Source organism: Mercenaria mercenaria, chromosome 12 (assembly GCF_021730395.1).
Source record: "Mercenaria mercenaria strain notata chromosome 12, MADL_Memer_1, whole genome shotgun sequence".
Classification (NCBI taxonomy): domain Eukaryota; kingdom Metazoa; phylum Mollusca; class Bivalvia; order Venerida; family Veneridae; genus Mercenaria; species Mercenaria mercenaria.
This window is the reverse complement of record NC_069372.1, coordinates 48,929,527-48,946,735: the sequence shown is the minus strand read 5'-3', so window position 1 is coordinate 48,946,735 and position 17,209 is coordinate 48,929,527. Positions and strand designations below refer to the sequence as shown.

Sequence of the window (17,209 nt, the reverse complement as noted above, 5' to 3'; positions counted from 1 at the left end):
GTTTGGACTTTATTTGTGAATGGATTGCTATAAAAATTTCAAGATATCTTAGCCGCACAATTCAGATGACTGGAAACTATTTGTTCAAAATCGTTGACTGCCAGATCTTTACAATGGAAAATGCAGTTTTATCATAATATAACCATAATCAAAGGTGTTTTGAACTTTCAAAAAAGATTCTACTATCACCTTCACAGACATTAAGCTGATGTTTAGTATATGAATAAAGCCGCAACTCTTGAAAAACCTTGATCAGTATCAGATCAAACAATATAAATGGACCAGCTGCACATTTTAACATAACTCATTTCTTTACCAAAATGCACTTCATCGCACCACTAGTTGTTTTTAATTTTAAACGATATATTCGTGTATGAAATGTTCAGTTTAAAGATATCAGATAGTTCGGTTATAGATTTTATATAAAAATACATACACTATCTGACATAGGCGCTTTAAAGTGGGTTTCACAGTAATTGATTTTGTACATATACACCGGTACGAAAATTCGAACCACATCATCAAAATAGCTTAGAAGTTTTCATCTATGTACAAATGAAAGCTGGAATATGGGTAAAAGAAGGGAGTCGATGAAAGAAAAAACTGACAGAGATGGTATGCTTCACATAAGTTCATTTTTAGCCTACGCGTTATAGAACAATTTGTTGAATTTCGTCCTCAGAATTATTCATCCTCACAATAGGCTCATTTTCAATCAAAATCATGAAATCCTTTATCGTCCGTGGTATTGGCAGTTGGGCTGAAAAACATGATCATATGTGGATATTTTGGTATCCCTACATATTTTTTTCTGTCTAAGATGATTAGTAAGCATGTTTCTTGGTCTTGTCCCATAGTTAGCCTTACTCATTTGGCTTATGGGGACTTATTTTTAGTCACAGCTTCTATGCCATCTAAATAGCTGATCGCATGTACTGATATGCTGCCGTTTGACTGAGGCTTGATAGGGATAGCCGAACTTGGAGCTCTATGTATAGATCTAGTCCAACTAATTTGATGCGATCCTAGGAAATATTTAGATAATTTTTTATCATACGGGCAATATCCCAACTCCCGTAAGACCAAAATAGTTGAAGCAATTTCGGATGAAATTTTCATTGCTGCTGAAGCTTTACATGCTTTAGGTTTAAATGCTGATTATTTCACGAATTGGCCATAAATTCAAATAAAACTTAATGTGTGAAAAGTGGATTCAATTCCTCATTGATTTATATAAAAATATATCAACTAATATCCAAAATTACTAATTTGCTGGTGATTTAAACCTATGTATATACTGTACACAATTAATGTTTATCGTATAATATACACGCAAATATGCACAAGAGATAAAACCAATAACTTTACATGACTGTGTACTGTGATTCATCCTCCATTATTTTGGTCCTTCAGAGTTTTGACGTTTAGATTGCCAGTCACAAATATAAAACAATCTGAAACGTCGCATTTATTTTGTCTATATATAGATCTAACTTATTTTATGATCTGATATTTTATAGCAGTCATCCGTCTTAGCCTGTTACGTCATATTTTCGAAGATTTAAGTCTCTTATTCAAAATTATGAGTTGTATTCAACCTATTCGAAGTTTCTACATGAATACTATTGTTTAATTTATTAGAGCAAGCAAGTCTGACCAATATATTATGATTTTTTTTAAAATTTTAATGTCTTCGTTTTCATTAGACAGTAAAATGCAGATACAGGTAAGGCTTAGAGGGATGACAACTATAAAATATCAGATCATAAAATAAGTCGTCCCGATAAGCCAAATGAGTAAGGCTATACTTGGCCGGCATCACATAATACAGGAAAGACCTCTAGATTTGTATATTTGCTGTCTAGATGTCTAGTAATCATTATGAATTTTGAAAATGATACTTGTAGATAGGATACTATGATTAGCTATCGAAAATGATATGATTTTGAAAATTATCTTGCATTTATTTTGCATTGGTTTAAATATAGTTCATTAATTGCAATGAAATGATGGAAGAAGTAGTCTTTAGCAGTTTACCAGTGTTTGCTATTCACTGCTAAGCAGTGTTGGTGGCAGTAGTGACATCATGAAAAACAACAACAGCAACAAAATTGTGTTTAGATAGAAAATATTCACAATTCCAAGGGTATATAAGTTTGACATTGATGTATACATCAACCATAGATTAAAAACCCGTTTGGTTTCAGCCAATATGTCAATTCTGCCTGACCTTGAGCCCTTTAAGAAGGAAGTGCCACAGCTCAGCAGTTCTTTTCATCCTGATTTTACACCTGATCTTAACATTTTAAGGGCGCTGTCACTTTGCAGATTTTCACTGTTGCTTCAGGATTTTAACTCACCTGGTTCCCCTTGGCCCTCTTCAGGAACAGCCCTAGCTAAAAAATAGAAAAAAAACTTTTAGGAACCTTTACTGATGAACCATTTGACGGATCTTCACCAAACATTGTCTATAGCATCCTTGTACTGACCTCTCTCACATTTGTTCAAATGGTTCCTCCAGGTAACTTACATGGGCTTCCAGAGTTTAGAGTAGAAAAAAAGCTTTAAATATCTTCTTCTCCTGATGGATTTTCACCAAACTTTGTAGCATTTTTTAGGACCTCTCTCAGGTTTGTTCAAATGGTTCCACTTAATCCCATTTAGGAAGCACCACAGCTAAATACTAGATCAGAGTCTGTAAAAAATAGAATAGTCTAGAAACAGCCACTATTCAGAAATAAAACTGTCTTGCTTGAACATGCGATTTCTCACCCCGTGCTGCCATTTTTCAAAAGCAAGTACTTTTACTATTTGCAAAATATCTTAATAGAAAAGGTCCCTAGATCAAAGTCAAGATGAAGGCAAAGATGACAGATTTTGACCTTTTCAATTAAACATTTTATACAAGAACAAATATGAGCAGCGCCATGAGAAAACCAACATAGTGGCTTTGCGACCAGCATGGATCCAGACCAGCCTGCGCATCCGCGCAGTCTGGTCAGGATCCATGCTGGTCGCTTTCAAAGCCTATTGCAATTACAGACACTGTTAGCGAACAGAATGGATCCTGACTAGACTGCACGGGTGCGCAGGCTGGTCTGGATCCATTCTGCTCGCAAAGCCACTATGTTGGTTTTCTAATGGCGCGGCTCATATCTTATACAGTATAATGTTTTAAGAATGTAGGAAACTTTATAGAATTTTTTTCAATGAGAATGACTCCCTGTAAAATTCCCTGTAAGAGATAATTGAAATTATTTATATTAGAATGTACTTTTATTAGTCCCCTACTGGTTGAAAACCAGTTTTGGGGACTATAGGAATGCTCTTTTCCGTCATTCCGTCTTTCCGTCATTCCGTCATTCTGTCATTCCGTCATTCCGTCTGTCCGCAATTTCGTGTCCGGTCCATAACTCTGTCATCCATGAAGGGATTTTAATATTACTTGGCACAAATGTTCCCCATGATGAGATGACGTGTCATGCGCAAAACCCAGACCCCTAGCTCAAAGGTCAAGGCCACAATAGGAGGTCAAAGGTCAACAGGGCTTTTTTCCTGTCCGGTCCACAACTCTCCCATCCTTGAAGGGATTTTAGTATTACTTGGCACAAATGTTCCCCATGATGAGATGATGTGTCGTGCGCAAATCCCGGACCCCTAGCTCAAAGGTCAAGGTCACAATTGGAGGTCAAAGGTCAACAGGGCTTTTTTCCTGTCCGGTCCATAACTCTCCCATCCATGAAGAGATTTTAATATTACTTGGCACAAATGTTCCCCATGAGGAGACGACGTGTCATGCGCAAAACCTGGACCCCTAGCTTAAAGGTCAAGGTCACAATTGGAGGTCAAAGGTCAACAAGGTTTTTTTCCTGTCCGGTCCATAACTCTCCCATCTATGAAGGGATTTTAATATTACTTGGCACAAATGTACCTCATAATAAGACGATATGTCATGCACAACTTTCAGACCCCTAGCTCAAAGGTCAAGGTCACACTTAGCAGTCAAATGTTAACATAGCATGAACAGGGTCTGTTTCGTGTCCGGTCCATAACTCTGACATTCATTAAGGGATTTTAATATTACTTAGCACAAGTGTTCCCCATGATGAGACGACGTGTCATGCGCAAATCCCGGACCCCTAGCTCAAAGGTCAAGGTCACAATTGGGGGTCAAAGGTCAACAGAGTTTTTTCCTGTCCCGTCCATAACTCTGCCATCCATGAAGGGATTTTAATATTACTTGGCACAAATGTTTCCCATGATGAGACGACATGTCATGCGCAACACCCAGTACCCTAGCTTAAAGGTCAAGGTCACACTTTGAGATCAAAGGTCAAGAGGATTTTTTTCCTGTCCGGTCTATAACTTTGTCATGCAAAGCAGGATTTAGATATCAGTTGGCACAAATATTCCCCTGGATGAGACAACATGTCATGCGCAAGAACCAGGTCCCTAGGTCTAAGGTCAAGGTCATATTTAGAAGTCAAAGGTCAAATTCAAGAATGACTTTGTATGGAACATTTCTTCTTCATGCATGGAGGGATTTTGATGTAACTTGGACCAAATGTTCACCACCATGAGGCACCCTTGTTTTTAGAATTACATCCCTTTGTTGTTACTATAAATAGATTTTATTGTAACTTTTTTATTACTGGCAGTAGAGAAAAATCGAGACCACTTTTCTGTGGTACAGCATGCATGTTACATCCAATTTTTAGGTGTATTTTGACCTATCTCTACCTGGTAAAGAGTTTCTTGTGGACTTATATTATTAATTTTTTTTTTTTTTTTTTTTTTTTTTTTTTTTTTTTTAAAGATTAATTTCCCTTTGTTGTTACTATAAATAACTTACATGATAACATTTTTATAATCAGCCAAAAAAATTCAATATGAAAACAACTGTGGGTTTTTATATATGCACATTTTAATCCAAGTGTGTTGTTATAATGTTATAACATATTGTATATGTAGTACAATATTGTTTATACATCATTGACAGATATCAGTTCATTATGTTATACTGCAGTAGAAAAAATTAGGTGCCTTCCAGTAGGGGACTTTGTATTGCATGGCAATACTTCATTCACTTGTTTTCTTTGTTGTCAGAGTCTCCAGAGAGTATCAGTTCTCCACCACACCACAAGAAGCACAAAAAACATAAAAAGAAACACAAGAGGAAAGGAAATGAAGAACCTGACGTTAGCTCGGACATTGGCTCACCTAAAGGTCCACTCAAACTCAAACTGAAAATTGGAACTGAAACTCTTGGGACAAAAAAGTAAGATTTATAAATAATTATGAAAAAGTTACAGGTGCAAGCTTTCAGAAAAGGATCCATATTTATCAAAGTTTAAACTCTGAAACTTTGACTTAGGCTGAAGCACTGCAAATATTCGATTTACCTTAACTTTGTTTGTATCATATTTATACGGATGAAACTTTTCTGAGATGTCTATAACTACCAAATGCACATTTATTCAAAGTTTCATTACAATCTGTCCGAATATTAAACCGACAGAGCAAAATGAAAATTTGTCGATTTTAAAGTCAGTTTCAAACTTTAAACCTTGATGAATATGGGCCTAGGGCTTCTTTTACTTCTTTAGCTGGGGCCTTTTATAGACCTCTTCCCCTCAGGAAATATCTTTTAAAGTCTGCACTTTTCCCTCAATTTGACTAAATACATGAAGATTTTTCTTTCCCATTTTGCCCATGTACCATGAGAATAGAGGTTTACAGGGTTACTTTATTTTTTCTGTAAAAAGTTTTCGAACAGGTCTCTAAATATTAAAAAATATGATAACAATTTAAGATATAAAACAATTTGTGGCACAAATGTCGTGCAGTGTACATGACGTCCCCATACTTTTGTGTTTTTGACATCCAGTCTACTATTAAATTATTAATACTTTCATTGACTTACTTTATGGCATTGTAACTCTTGAAATAGTAAAGATAACTTCTTAAGATTTTCACATTTGAGAGTTGAAAGAATGTTCTTCATAATTATTTTATTATCTGAATTTTGATTATTTCGTAACTAAGATGTTACGATTATGTTGTATATTGCAAAACTGAACAAAATATTTATAATGTTGTATGTTACATATTACAGTGTTGTGACAGTTACATCAGAACCAGCAGATACTATTGTCAATGTCACAGATGATCAATGGGGTGAGTATAACTGACATGTTACAATTTATACATTTATTTCATACCACTAAACTATAGTTTACAGGTGCACAGTTTCATATTGATGTGTCAGTTTCATATCAGGTGTGTGATGGCATTTGTGGCATCATTTCAATGTGTATGGTGACATTACAAAGTTAACTCCAGAATTTATAATCCTAAACAGGAACTCAACATTTTAAATGGGAAATATGCACTTGTTCCTTCTTGTAAAGCCAAGTTGTATTTCCGTTGCAGAACTTGAGCAAACTTCTCAATACAAATCTAATATCTGTTATTAATATTGATAATATTTTGGATGTGTAATGTAATAGTTAACTATCAGAGATAGCAAGATTTAAAATTTCTTATGTTAACAGATCTATACCACAATATTAAAATGTTAAAAATAATTTAGTCTCTAACATGTCAAAAATCCTTTATTGGACACACTCGCATTGTTAAGTCAACTTAATGCTTTACAAGTATGGTTGCTAAATTTCTAAAACTGGACTGGTCCCTTTTAATATGATAGTACTTACTACAGTAGTATAACTAAATATATTTTCAGAAGTGGATGAGCGTGACCCCACCATAAGAACAAAAAAGCCAGGGGATGAGACTTCAGATGAGGAGAAAGAATGGCTCTCGGCACTTGAGAAAGGCGAGCTTGACGATTATGGTGAAGTGAGCAAGGGAAAGAAAGATCCTTCCCTCATGACGGCCAGACAGGTAGTTTCTTATATGGAATTTCTGTGTTGAACTATAAAATCAGAATTTTTGTTGGGGTTTTATTTTTGCTACATTCATTAACTTCTGTATTTTTTATGCCTCAAGTGTCAAAGACATTGGAGGCATATAGAGTTTAAACTGCCTGTCTGTCCATATCACCTTTTTGAGAATTCAAGTCTTGTAGTTTCCATCTGATTAAAATGAAACTTTTTGTACATCATCAGCATGAAGTGGACATATGCATATAAGTGGGAGTTTCATGTCTGCTTATTTTTTGTAGGGTTATGGCCCTTTTTTGGACTTTGAAGTATTACAGTAAAACTCTGTTTTTGTCTCCTCCTACTTTCTCTCTAATTGAAACATCATCAGCATTAGTAGACATGGCAAATGACCCTTTTCAGTAAGGTAATCTTGAATGTAAATAAACACTGCTAAACTGGTTGTAAAAGTAAAAATTGACAACATTGATGCATCATAAATATATCCTTGTAATAGTGGATAAGGCTGCTGACTTAAATCACTTGCCTCGCACTGCTTTGGGTTTGAAACCTTTCTTGGGGTGTAGAATTCTTTCATTGGAGGAAGCCATCCAGCTGGCTTACGCAAGGTCGATAGTTCTACCAAGGTGCACCCTCAAAAGCTGGATAGTCACCTTATGATCTATTATTGTGACACAGTGTAGACATAAAACCCAACAAAGCTATTTAATTGCAATGAATAATTGATATTAGAAGAGAGTACAAACTATTACTTTTTCTTAGTTGTGTTACATTAATATTTGATGGTTTTATTTTTCAGAGAGCTCTGAAACATGGCACTCAAGAACAAGAACTGCTGCAGTTGCCAACAGGTGTATTTTATGTTTGTTCAGATTTTAGAAATTTCAAAGCCTAAATCAGACTGGTTAGCTCAGTAGAGAAACCCTAAGTGTATGAATCAAAAGGTCACAAAAATCTATTGTTACCCAGGCTACTGGCAGACTTTTATCAAGTAACTTTGATTACCTAGGTTACAATTTAATTTCTGCTACTTAGGTATCCGTCAGGTTTTTATCAAGTAAGTTCTGTTACCTAGATAATGGGCAGGTTTTATCAAGTAACTGCTTTTACTTAGATTATAGGTAGGATTTTAACAAGTAAATTCTGTTACCTAGATTACAGGCAGGTTTTTGCCAAGTAACTATGATTTATCAAGTAATGTCTGTTACCTAGGTTACAGGCAAGTTGAGCTTACAGAGGAGCAGTTGAAAAGACGAGAGCAAAGAGCAAATAAACGGAAACAAATGGCCCAGGAAAAGAGAGAAAAAGACAAAGTAAGAGACTGAACTTTAGATATTTCAGATATTATTGTTTAGGATAGTTCTGTTCTTTAAGACCTATTTTCAAGTTTTCTTCAAAAAGGATTCTTGACATTTCAAGATATGTATAATGAAATAGAGCTTTTTGAAACAAACGGAAGTGGAAAAAATTACAAAATTGTGGAGTAAATGTTGAAGATTCAGTTGATTTTTATTGTATTTTACTGTTTCTAAGGCAGTGGTTCCCTTTTTTGGCACTATCACATCATGTATAGAGGCATTTCCATGTATAACTAATTAATGACTTAACCACGAAAATAAATTAGTTGGTTAACATCGTATATTCAGTTGAACTAAAAAGTGAATCCTAGTACATGTGCTAAGTCATTTAAGAAAAATATAGTAGCTGTTGTATTTAATGCAAATATTCTATTTCTTTCTATCTTTTTAAGAGTTCTGTCCTGCTTGTGGTTTCATGTTGCATTTTGATACCAGAATATTTTTCAATAAGAAGCCTTGGTGGCTAATTAGTTAAGGTTGTCGGCCAGGAATGTAAGGTTCTTACATGTAAGGAAGCCATCAAGCTTCGTAGTCATAGGTCATAGTTCAACTTAGATGCCACTTATGAGTTAATTGACATGTACTCATACCTCAGTTATTTTAATCTTTTTTCAAACAGTCAGGATTTTTTTTAGGAACCCACTTTAGCTTCTTTTCAGCAAAAACAATACTTTTATTTCGTTTTCTTTTTGTTTAGAGACAGACAATTGATAGACTTCTGAAAAAGCAGGAAAGCAGATTGAAAAAGGTTAGTATAAACTTATTTACAGTCGAACCTGTCTATGAAGACCACCACTGGGAGAACTGAACTCTTTGTTTGCATGTGGTCATTATTCATAAGCTAAAAATACTGCACATGTTTAAATGGAAAATGAAACATGATCTCTAGGGACAGGTGGTCTCTGTTCCAAGGTGGTCTTTAGCACTGGTTTTACTGTACTTCACATAGGAAAGCTCTCAAAACTTGCATCAGCTGTGCTTGATTACTGCTTCCTGGATTCCTTTTCAAATTCAAATTTGGTCTGGTTGGAATTTGGAGGTTGTTGCTCTAGAGAGTTTAAATTATGTAGCACTTAATCTACAAAAGGGTATTGCGTGGATAGATTAATTGCCCCATTGAGATCCCTTAAGTGTTCCGAATTAAACAATTATATGTTGCTGCAATTAAAATTTATTATAGAACACGATCTTTATCAGATTGAACATAAACACAATACAAACAAAGGACATTGCGTGTGTGTCTCTGATTTTTAACCGCCGCCAAACGGAGGATAGCTTTTGGAGTACATTGTGTGCCACATCCATCGATATTGGATGACTGATTCGAATATTTAAAGAAACAACTTCTTATACTCATTTGTATAACATGTAAGGGAAAGTAGCTGCCTTGTCAATCTGTTCAGTCATGATATGTAGCCAATAACACTCAAGAGTAATGGCCCTTGGTTTAGCAATAGTTATCTGAAAGTGGTAATATAAATATGCAATTTCTGATCCTTCCAATAACTTGTGAAATAATTTGCACCAATAGCTACCCGAGTTGAGCACTTATCAACGAATTTAGTCCCATGAAGTGGTATTGCACAGTCCAAGTTTCGCAGGAACCTAATTATTAGTTTGCCACTTAAATTTTATAAACCATCACATATTTCAAATAACCAAAAACTGAAACATTTGTGGTGCGATTTTATCCATGTAAATATCTTGGCTCATGTTTTTTCCATACAAATTTTATTATCAACATTAATATAATGTACCCACACGGGAAATGCCCAGCCTGTCATTCCCTCAGATTGCCCAATAACCCAATAGCCCTACAATTTAGTTTAATAAATATATAAATATCAATTTTCTTTCATAAACATGTGACATATTTCCTAGAACTATAGACTTAAATGCAATTTACATCCCCCTATTGGTATTCACACTCAGTTCGTCACCATCCTACTAACTTCATGCCTTAATTGTTAAAGTCCCCAGCCCCACCTCACCAAACAATGTTAGTTTTTTTTTCATTTTTTTTTCCATCAAATTTATCATAAATGTGAAGTTTGTACCCCACCCGGTCCACACCTTCACCCCCACCCCCCCCCCCACTTTAACCTAAACTTCCATGAATATTTCATCAACATGCAAGTTGTAACCACCCCACCCCTTCCCCCACACCACATACCCAATACTATTGCCCTAAACATTTGTTTTTTACGTTAAATTTTGTTATTTCCATAACATCCTACACTGATTTTGTGAATATTGTCCTTTGTCCTTCCTCACCACACCCATCCGCGGACCCCACCAAATTTCATAACGTGAAGTTGTAATCACGACCTTAGATTTCTGATGTCTAGATTCTGTTCTTTACTTAAAATGAATATTGTTCTGGACCAAACTTTTAGATATATTCTTTGCATTCACACAAACCCATCGCGGGATACAATCAGATTGTTGTTATCACGGTTGAAAATATGGCTCTAAATTTATGGAAAGCACTTTTGATGACATTTTCGCATATAGAAAATGTTCCACAATGTAGATTTAAATGGAACTTTTCATAGTTTTACGTAGGTGTAGATTTACCTATTTTCAGTCATTTGGCCAAATGAAATGCAACGGTCCATGTCCTTAATTTTTCACAATTTGCCAAATATCAGTTAAGAGTCCTTATATTGCTGCTTATTTTATGTTATTATTTTGAGTTATTTTACATCAAAACCTGCCTTTTGTCTGAATTAACATTAAGAAAGACAGTAGGGCCTACTGTTTAACATTTTTACCCATATAACTGCTGCCAAGCATTATTCTAGGTTTTCAGGATAAATGACATTACTCCATCACTTCCAGTTTATTAAACATGCAAAACAACGTTATCAGAAGGTACACTGTATGCGCAGTTAACACAATTTTATGTTCTTATAATTTCAGGGCAGAGGTGGTAGGAAAACAGACGCACCAAAAGTTACATACATCAACAACACATCTGGAATCTCTATATCAGTACCAGAAGGGATACAGTTTCCCTTTGAAGCCCAGAAATCTGAGAAACCACCACCTAGACCCAAGTGTGCGGTCAAAAGCTGCAAAAATGATAAAAAATATTCGTGTTCGAAAACAGGTGTACCATTATGTAGCCTTGAGTGTTATAAGAAAAATCTCATTTCTCATAAACTGACACCACCTAGTTTAATTACAACCTGAAAATGTGAAAAAGTAAGTTTAGATGGAGAAAAAAGAGATGTGTTTAAGATTTTGCATGTTGGCAGTCTGAATACTTACTGTGGTGTCATATATGACACCAAGCCAGAAGTACATTGGATGTACCTATTGCTAATGTCATAGATTCTTACAAAATTTGACATGTTTTTATGCTCACAAAACATGAAGTGTTTCTTTTTAAACTTTGCATCCTGAAAACTTTTAGACAATGTTACATCAATATTGTATAATTTTGTATAATATAAGGGAAGACTTGCATTAGGACAGGCTAGTTATTTTGATAGATTTCCTTTTATTTTGTTGCACAGAATTCAAAGGACTTCCACTCATTTGCTAGCGGCACTTCTGTGACAGTTTATTATGGCATACTTTAGTTCACATGCTCCTCTCTTCATCGAGTTCAAAAGCTCTGTCTGCATATAGAAGTGTTATATTGTGAGAAAGCTATTGAGTGAAATTGTGGAAGGTCAGTGGTTCTATGCTGGTATCTGCCCAAGTCCGATACAACGTCTGAATTGGCCTTTGAGGTCTTACTCCACTATTGAGAGTAGTAAGACACCATGTGGGGTAAATCACCTGACAAGCTTGAAGAACCAAGGAAGCTTCTTCAATTGAAGCGTCATATATATATATTTCATTGTAATTAGATAAATAGTTTTTTTTTCTTAAATTTCTTATGTATCTTTACTTGTTTAGATCAATATACAAATATTTAAGATACAATAAAAGTCTTTGTCCATATAATTTGCATGTTATTTATTGCCAAAAACACAGCCTTAGAGCCACGTGTTTGCAAAGTAGGCACACAACAAAAAGAAGCTGTAACCGAAAAATATTGCAGACTGATTGCTTCAAAAATCCAACAAGTACATATAAATTTTATGCAAAATATAGATAGAGGGGGAGTAACGGGTAGAAACGGGGGTATGGGGGAGGAGGTTGAAGGGGAAAGTAGAACAAGGATGAATATACAAAGGGAATACTACATTCCTTAATCACAGTTACACTACAATGTAAACCACAATAGCGCAAACATTCATGTACCAAAGATAAACACACACAGCCACACCCAACTAACTAACATAGATAAACAGACAAGTAAGATACAACAACACAGTAGGGCACCGCCTAAGACACACGCACACATATAAGCAGGAAAAAAACAATCGTGTACTGCCTTGGGATTCTATGAAACCATAGTTTGTGTAAGATTATTAAAATTACAAATGATGTGTGTAGTAAGCAAGTCTACAAGATAGATTAAGCTCCGCCTATGATATCATATTCCATTATTGTTTCTGTATGTAAGATATATACATATTTCTATAGGGGGAGTGTGAGGTTATACTTTGGATGCAACACACATATTAAATATATATAAACCATCCTTCGGGTCTTGTTCTGTTTGTGTGTCAATAAGCCATCTCAATAAATTAATACATATCTATTACAATGACGACATATATTACAATGGCGACGAGGATGGGATTATTTTAAAACTGAGGATTAAGGGATTTTGTGACAATGGAAAATTTACCTGCGTTTCCCAAATTTGATGTTTAAACTGACGAAAATTCCCTAGGTGTTCGGTGGGACAAATATGTAGATAAACTGGAGAATTTATTTGTTGGGCTAGGTATAAATACAAGGAAATGGAAAAAGGCACTGTTACTGCACTATGCTGGAGATGATGTATATGACATTTATGATACGTTAAATCTACATGGAGAGAGTGAAAATTACGATGAAACAAAAGCTGGACTTACAAACTACTTCAAACCTAGAAAAAACACTCAGTTTGAAATTTTCGAATTCAGGAATATTAAACAGTTGCACAGTGAAACGATTGACCAATATGTGACTAGATTGCGACAAAAAGCTAAAAACTGTGAATTTTCGGACACTGAATCAGAAATTAAAAGCCAAATCATACAGGGTGTTATTTCGCAAAAAATGAGAATGCGATGTTTGCAAGATTCAGAAAAATCACTTAATGACTTACTTACAATGATGAGAACAATGGAAATTTCGAAGACTCAAGCAACAAGTATGTCAAAGGACACTAGTAGTCAGCAGGTAGTGCGTGTAAAAAGCAATCCATATTTTAGTCGGAAATCAAAGGGATTCGCAACAACGTTCTAGTTCATATCAAGGTTTACCACAAGCAGGCTTGTCGTCGGGAAGGCGAATCAGTCCTCAACAAACTAGCAAGAAATGTCGTAACTGTGGAGGAAAATACCCACATATATCACGTTGCCCCGCGCTTGGAGCAGAATGTAATTATTGCCACAAGAAGAACCATTATATATCTGTTTGTAGAAAACGTAAGAAGCAGGTGACATTGATCGAGGATGAACAGCCGGATTTAGAAATTTTAACAGATGAATACGCGACGGATTGCAATTCAGATGAATGTGATGTGCTATTTGGATTCATGTTAGATGGAAAGAAAGTGCCAAAGAAAAGAATAAAATTAAATGGTGTAGATGTGAATGTTTTGGTTGATAGCGGGTCATCGATCAATATTGTCAGTGAAATTGTCCTTAAGAAAATGAAAAAATCACCGGAAATCAAGAAAGCGACCACGAAAGCGTTCGCATTTGGACAGAAGTCTCCACTGCCATTCCAAGGTAAATGTTCTTTGCTTGTTGAGTCGGACTCAAAATTCGTGACCAGAGATTTCCATATCGTTACAGGTTATAAAGAATCATTGATTAGTTATGAGCTGTCAGTAGAGCTTGGGATTTTACCGCAGATACAATCTGTTCAAACCAAAGACGAGTATGAAGGACTTATTGAGGAATACTCGCAAGTTTTCACTGGGTTAGGATGTCTGAAAAACAGAAAAGTTAAGTTTCACATTGATGAAAGTGTTGTGCCAGTAGCTCACCATGGGTATCGAACCTGGTAGCTGCCCCAAAACCAAATTCACCGAGAGAAGTAAGAGTGTGCATAGATATGAGGAAAGCCAACACCGCAATTAAAACAGAAAAAAATGTTAGTCCGACGGTGGATGATATAATCTTAACGTTGAACGGCGCAAAAGTGTTTTCACGTCTCGATCTGTACAAAGTATTCCATCAAATTGAACTGGATGAGTCATCACGTGCAATGACAACGTTTCAGACACATGTTGGACTTTTTCGATATAAACGTTTAAATTTTGGAGTGTCAGCAGCACCGATTCTGTTCCAAAATGAGCTTCGTCAAGCACTTCAGGGTCTAACAGGCGTGTTAAACATTGCTGACGATATCGTATGCTACGGCAAAACGCGTGAAGAACATGATATCAATCTGCGAGCATTACTTCAGCGTCTTCAAGAACGGAACCTGACATTGAACAAGAAAAAATGTTCGTTCGGACAATCAAAAATCAAATTCTACGGATACGTGTTTTCGGAATCGGGAATTTCACCTGATCCTGACAAGGTAGATGCAGTAAAAAACATGGACAGACCAAAATCTGTATCCGAAATCCGTTCATTTCTTGGTCTCACAAACTATTTGTCTAAGTTCATAGATGGATATTCAGTCCTAACGGAACCATTACGACGACTTACTCATCAGGATGTAAAATTCGAATGGAATGACGATCAGGAAAAATCGTTCACTTCACTAAAAGAGGCATTGACTAGTCATGACGTATTTTGACCCGAGGAAAGAAACTGAACTCTGGGTAGACGGCAGCCCAGTAGGCTGTTCAGGAATACTTATTCAGAAAGGAAAAATAGTGTCGTATGGAAGCAAAGCTTACAATTCAGTACAAGCGCGCTATTCGCAAACAGAGAGAGAAGCTTTAAGTGCTGTTATCATGATTCAACATTTTCATTTGTACTTATTCGGCAAGCAATTCAAATTGATAACGGATCACGCCGCACTTCAATCAATCTTCAACAACGTAAAGAATATACAGTCACCAAGATTAGAACGTTGGCGTTTGAAGTTGTTTACGTATGATTTCCAGACGATTTATAGACCAGGTAGTTTAATGATCTCAGATTATCTTTCCAGACATCCGCACGCGAGACACGCGACCAACACAGTAGCCGAACAACATATCAGTTTTATCACTGATAACACTTTGCCAGATGCATTGAAGCTATCAGACGTAGCAAAAGCTACTAAATCAGACTGTGTATTAAGTTGTGTCAAGAATGCAATAGAAACAAATGACTGGAAAAATCAGAAATGCCAATCCGATGAAAGTTTTCGTTTATACGAAAATTTAAACAAGAATCAAGAACTTGTAGTTGCATATACCGATGAAGGATATGTGTTGTTACGGGGTACACAGCTTTGTATACCAGAAACTTTGCAAAAACAAACAGTGTTACTTTCGCACGAGGGTCACCAAGGCCAAAAAAGTGCAAAGGATTACTTCGGGAATATTGTTGGTTCCCGCATATGGATAGAATGGTTGAAGAAGCATGCAAATCATGCATTGTGTGCCAAGCTGCATCACCAGGATGTACTCCAGATCCGATAAAACCAACACCTCTGCCACGAGATGTGTTTTCTGAAGTCAGTTGTGACTTTTGTGGACCATTCCCGGACGGGTACCTGTTATTAGTGGTAATATGCGATTATAGTCGTTTTCCAATAGTTGAGAGAGTCAGGCCAACATCCGCAGAAACTGTCATACCGCGTTTGGAATCAATATTTTCGATATTTGGATATCCAGACGTATTGAGAACGGACAATGGACCTCCATTTCAGAGTCGTACTTTCAGAGAATATGCTGATAAGTCGGGATTTAAACATAAACGAATTACTCCATTGCACCCACAAGGAAATGCAATAGTCGAGCGATTCATGGCACCATTGCAAAAATCAGTTAAAACCGCAATAGCATCAGGTCAAGATTATAAGAGAGCATTGAATAGATATCTAATGAATTTTCGCAATTCGCCACAATCTTCAACACAAAAAGCTCCTAGTGAATTAATGTACAATCGGAAAGTAAAAACGAAATTACCATCAATGACATTTGAAAAGCAAGACACAGATGTTCGCGACAGGGACAGTCTGTCAAAATCGAAAAACAAAGTTTATGCGGACAAAAACAGAAGAGCACAGCCAAGTGCATTGAAAATTGGAGACCGTGTGTTACTAAAACGGGAACAACGTAACAAATTTGAGACAATGTTTGACCCTACACCTGGCATTGTCATTGCTAGGAAAGGTTCAGTGCTAACAATCAAGCACAGAGGAAAGGAAATTACACGAGACGTGTCAAAGTTCAGGGTAGTTCAAGGTGATCATGAGCCGGCGCAGACGAAACCTGCAGATACTGTATTTGCACCACGTCAAAGGTCGCAAAGGAAACGACGACCGCCTAGACGTTTTGTCAATGAATGATTGGATTAATCAGTGACATAATTTCACATGTTTCAGTGCACAGGATTAGTCACCTAAGTGTTGTGTGGGCCATAATAATGCCCTATTTGCTACCATAGCAGTGTAGTCATTTTATATTCGCTTGCTGGATTTATTATTCTTTGGACAAATGATCAGTGTGTGAAAATATTATGTTACTCTTGGGAATTATTACTTGTCTGTTTCACAATTACATTATAATTAGTTCTTGGGCGGTAGAACTCAAAACTTAATTTATAATTTTGATAAAAATAACAGTTGATTGTACACATTTTAGGGTTTTGAGATAAAACACGAAACTGTTAGATAACGACGGAACATTCCGAGGACTTTCCCAGGATATTTCAATTTACAGTG

General features: G+C 36.0%; 2 protein-coding genes across 2 annotated transcripts; both read left to right on the top strand.

Moving 5' to 3' along the window:
• Positions 1 to 455: 455 nt before the first annotated feature.
• LOC128547378 (INO80 complex subunit B-like) lies at positions 456 to 12,863 on the top strand. The gene is made up of 8 exons (XM_053519981.1): positions 456 to 615; positions 5,107 to 5,278; positions 6,116 to 6,177; positions 6,746 to 6,906; positions 7,705 to 7,756; positions 8,118 to 8,218; positions 8,961 to 9,011; positions 11,186 to 12,863. Exons 1-8 carry the CDS (start codon positions 570 to 572, stop codon positions 11,456 to 11,458), a joined length of 918 nt encoding a protein of 305 aa, XP_053375956.1. The 5' UTR covers positions 456 to 569; the 3' UTR covers positions 11,459 to 12,863.
• A 3,026-nt stretch (positions 12,864 to 15,889) lies between these two features.
• LOC128547561 (uncharacterized protein K02A2.6-like) lies at positions 15,890 to 16,834 on the top strand. Its single transcript, XM_053520562.1, has one exon. The coding sequence runs from the start codon at positions 15,890 to 15,892 to the stop codon at positions 16,832 to 16,834; it is 945 nt and encodes a 314-aa protein (XP_053376537.1).
• The last annotated feature ends 375 nt before the right edge of the window (positions 16,835 to 17,209 follow it).

Bases quoted from the DNA above. Each gene is read 5' to 3' on its own strand.
- LOC128547378 (XM_053519981.1), top strand. From the start codon at position 570: ATGGGTAAAAGAAGGGAGTCGATGAAAGAAAAAACTGACAGAGATG. The intron at 5,279-6,115 runs GTAAGATTTATA...TACATATTACAG, and splicing joins GAAACTCTTGGGACAAAAAA to TGTTGTGACAGTTACATCAG. The intron at 6,907-7,704 runs GTAGTTTCTTAT...TTTATTTTTCAG, and splicing joins CCCTCATGACGGCCAGACAG to AGAGCTCTGAAACATGGCAC.
- LOC128547561 (XM_053520562.1), top strand. From the start codon at position 15,890: ATGGTTGAAGAAGCATGCAAATCATGCATTGTGTGCCAAGCTGCATCA.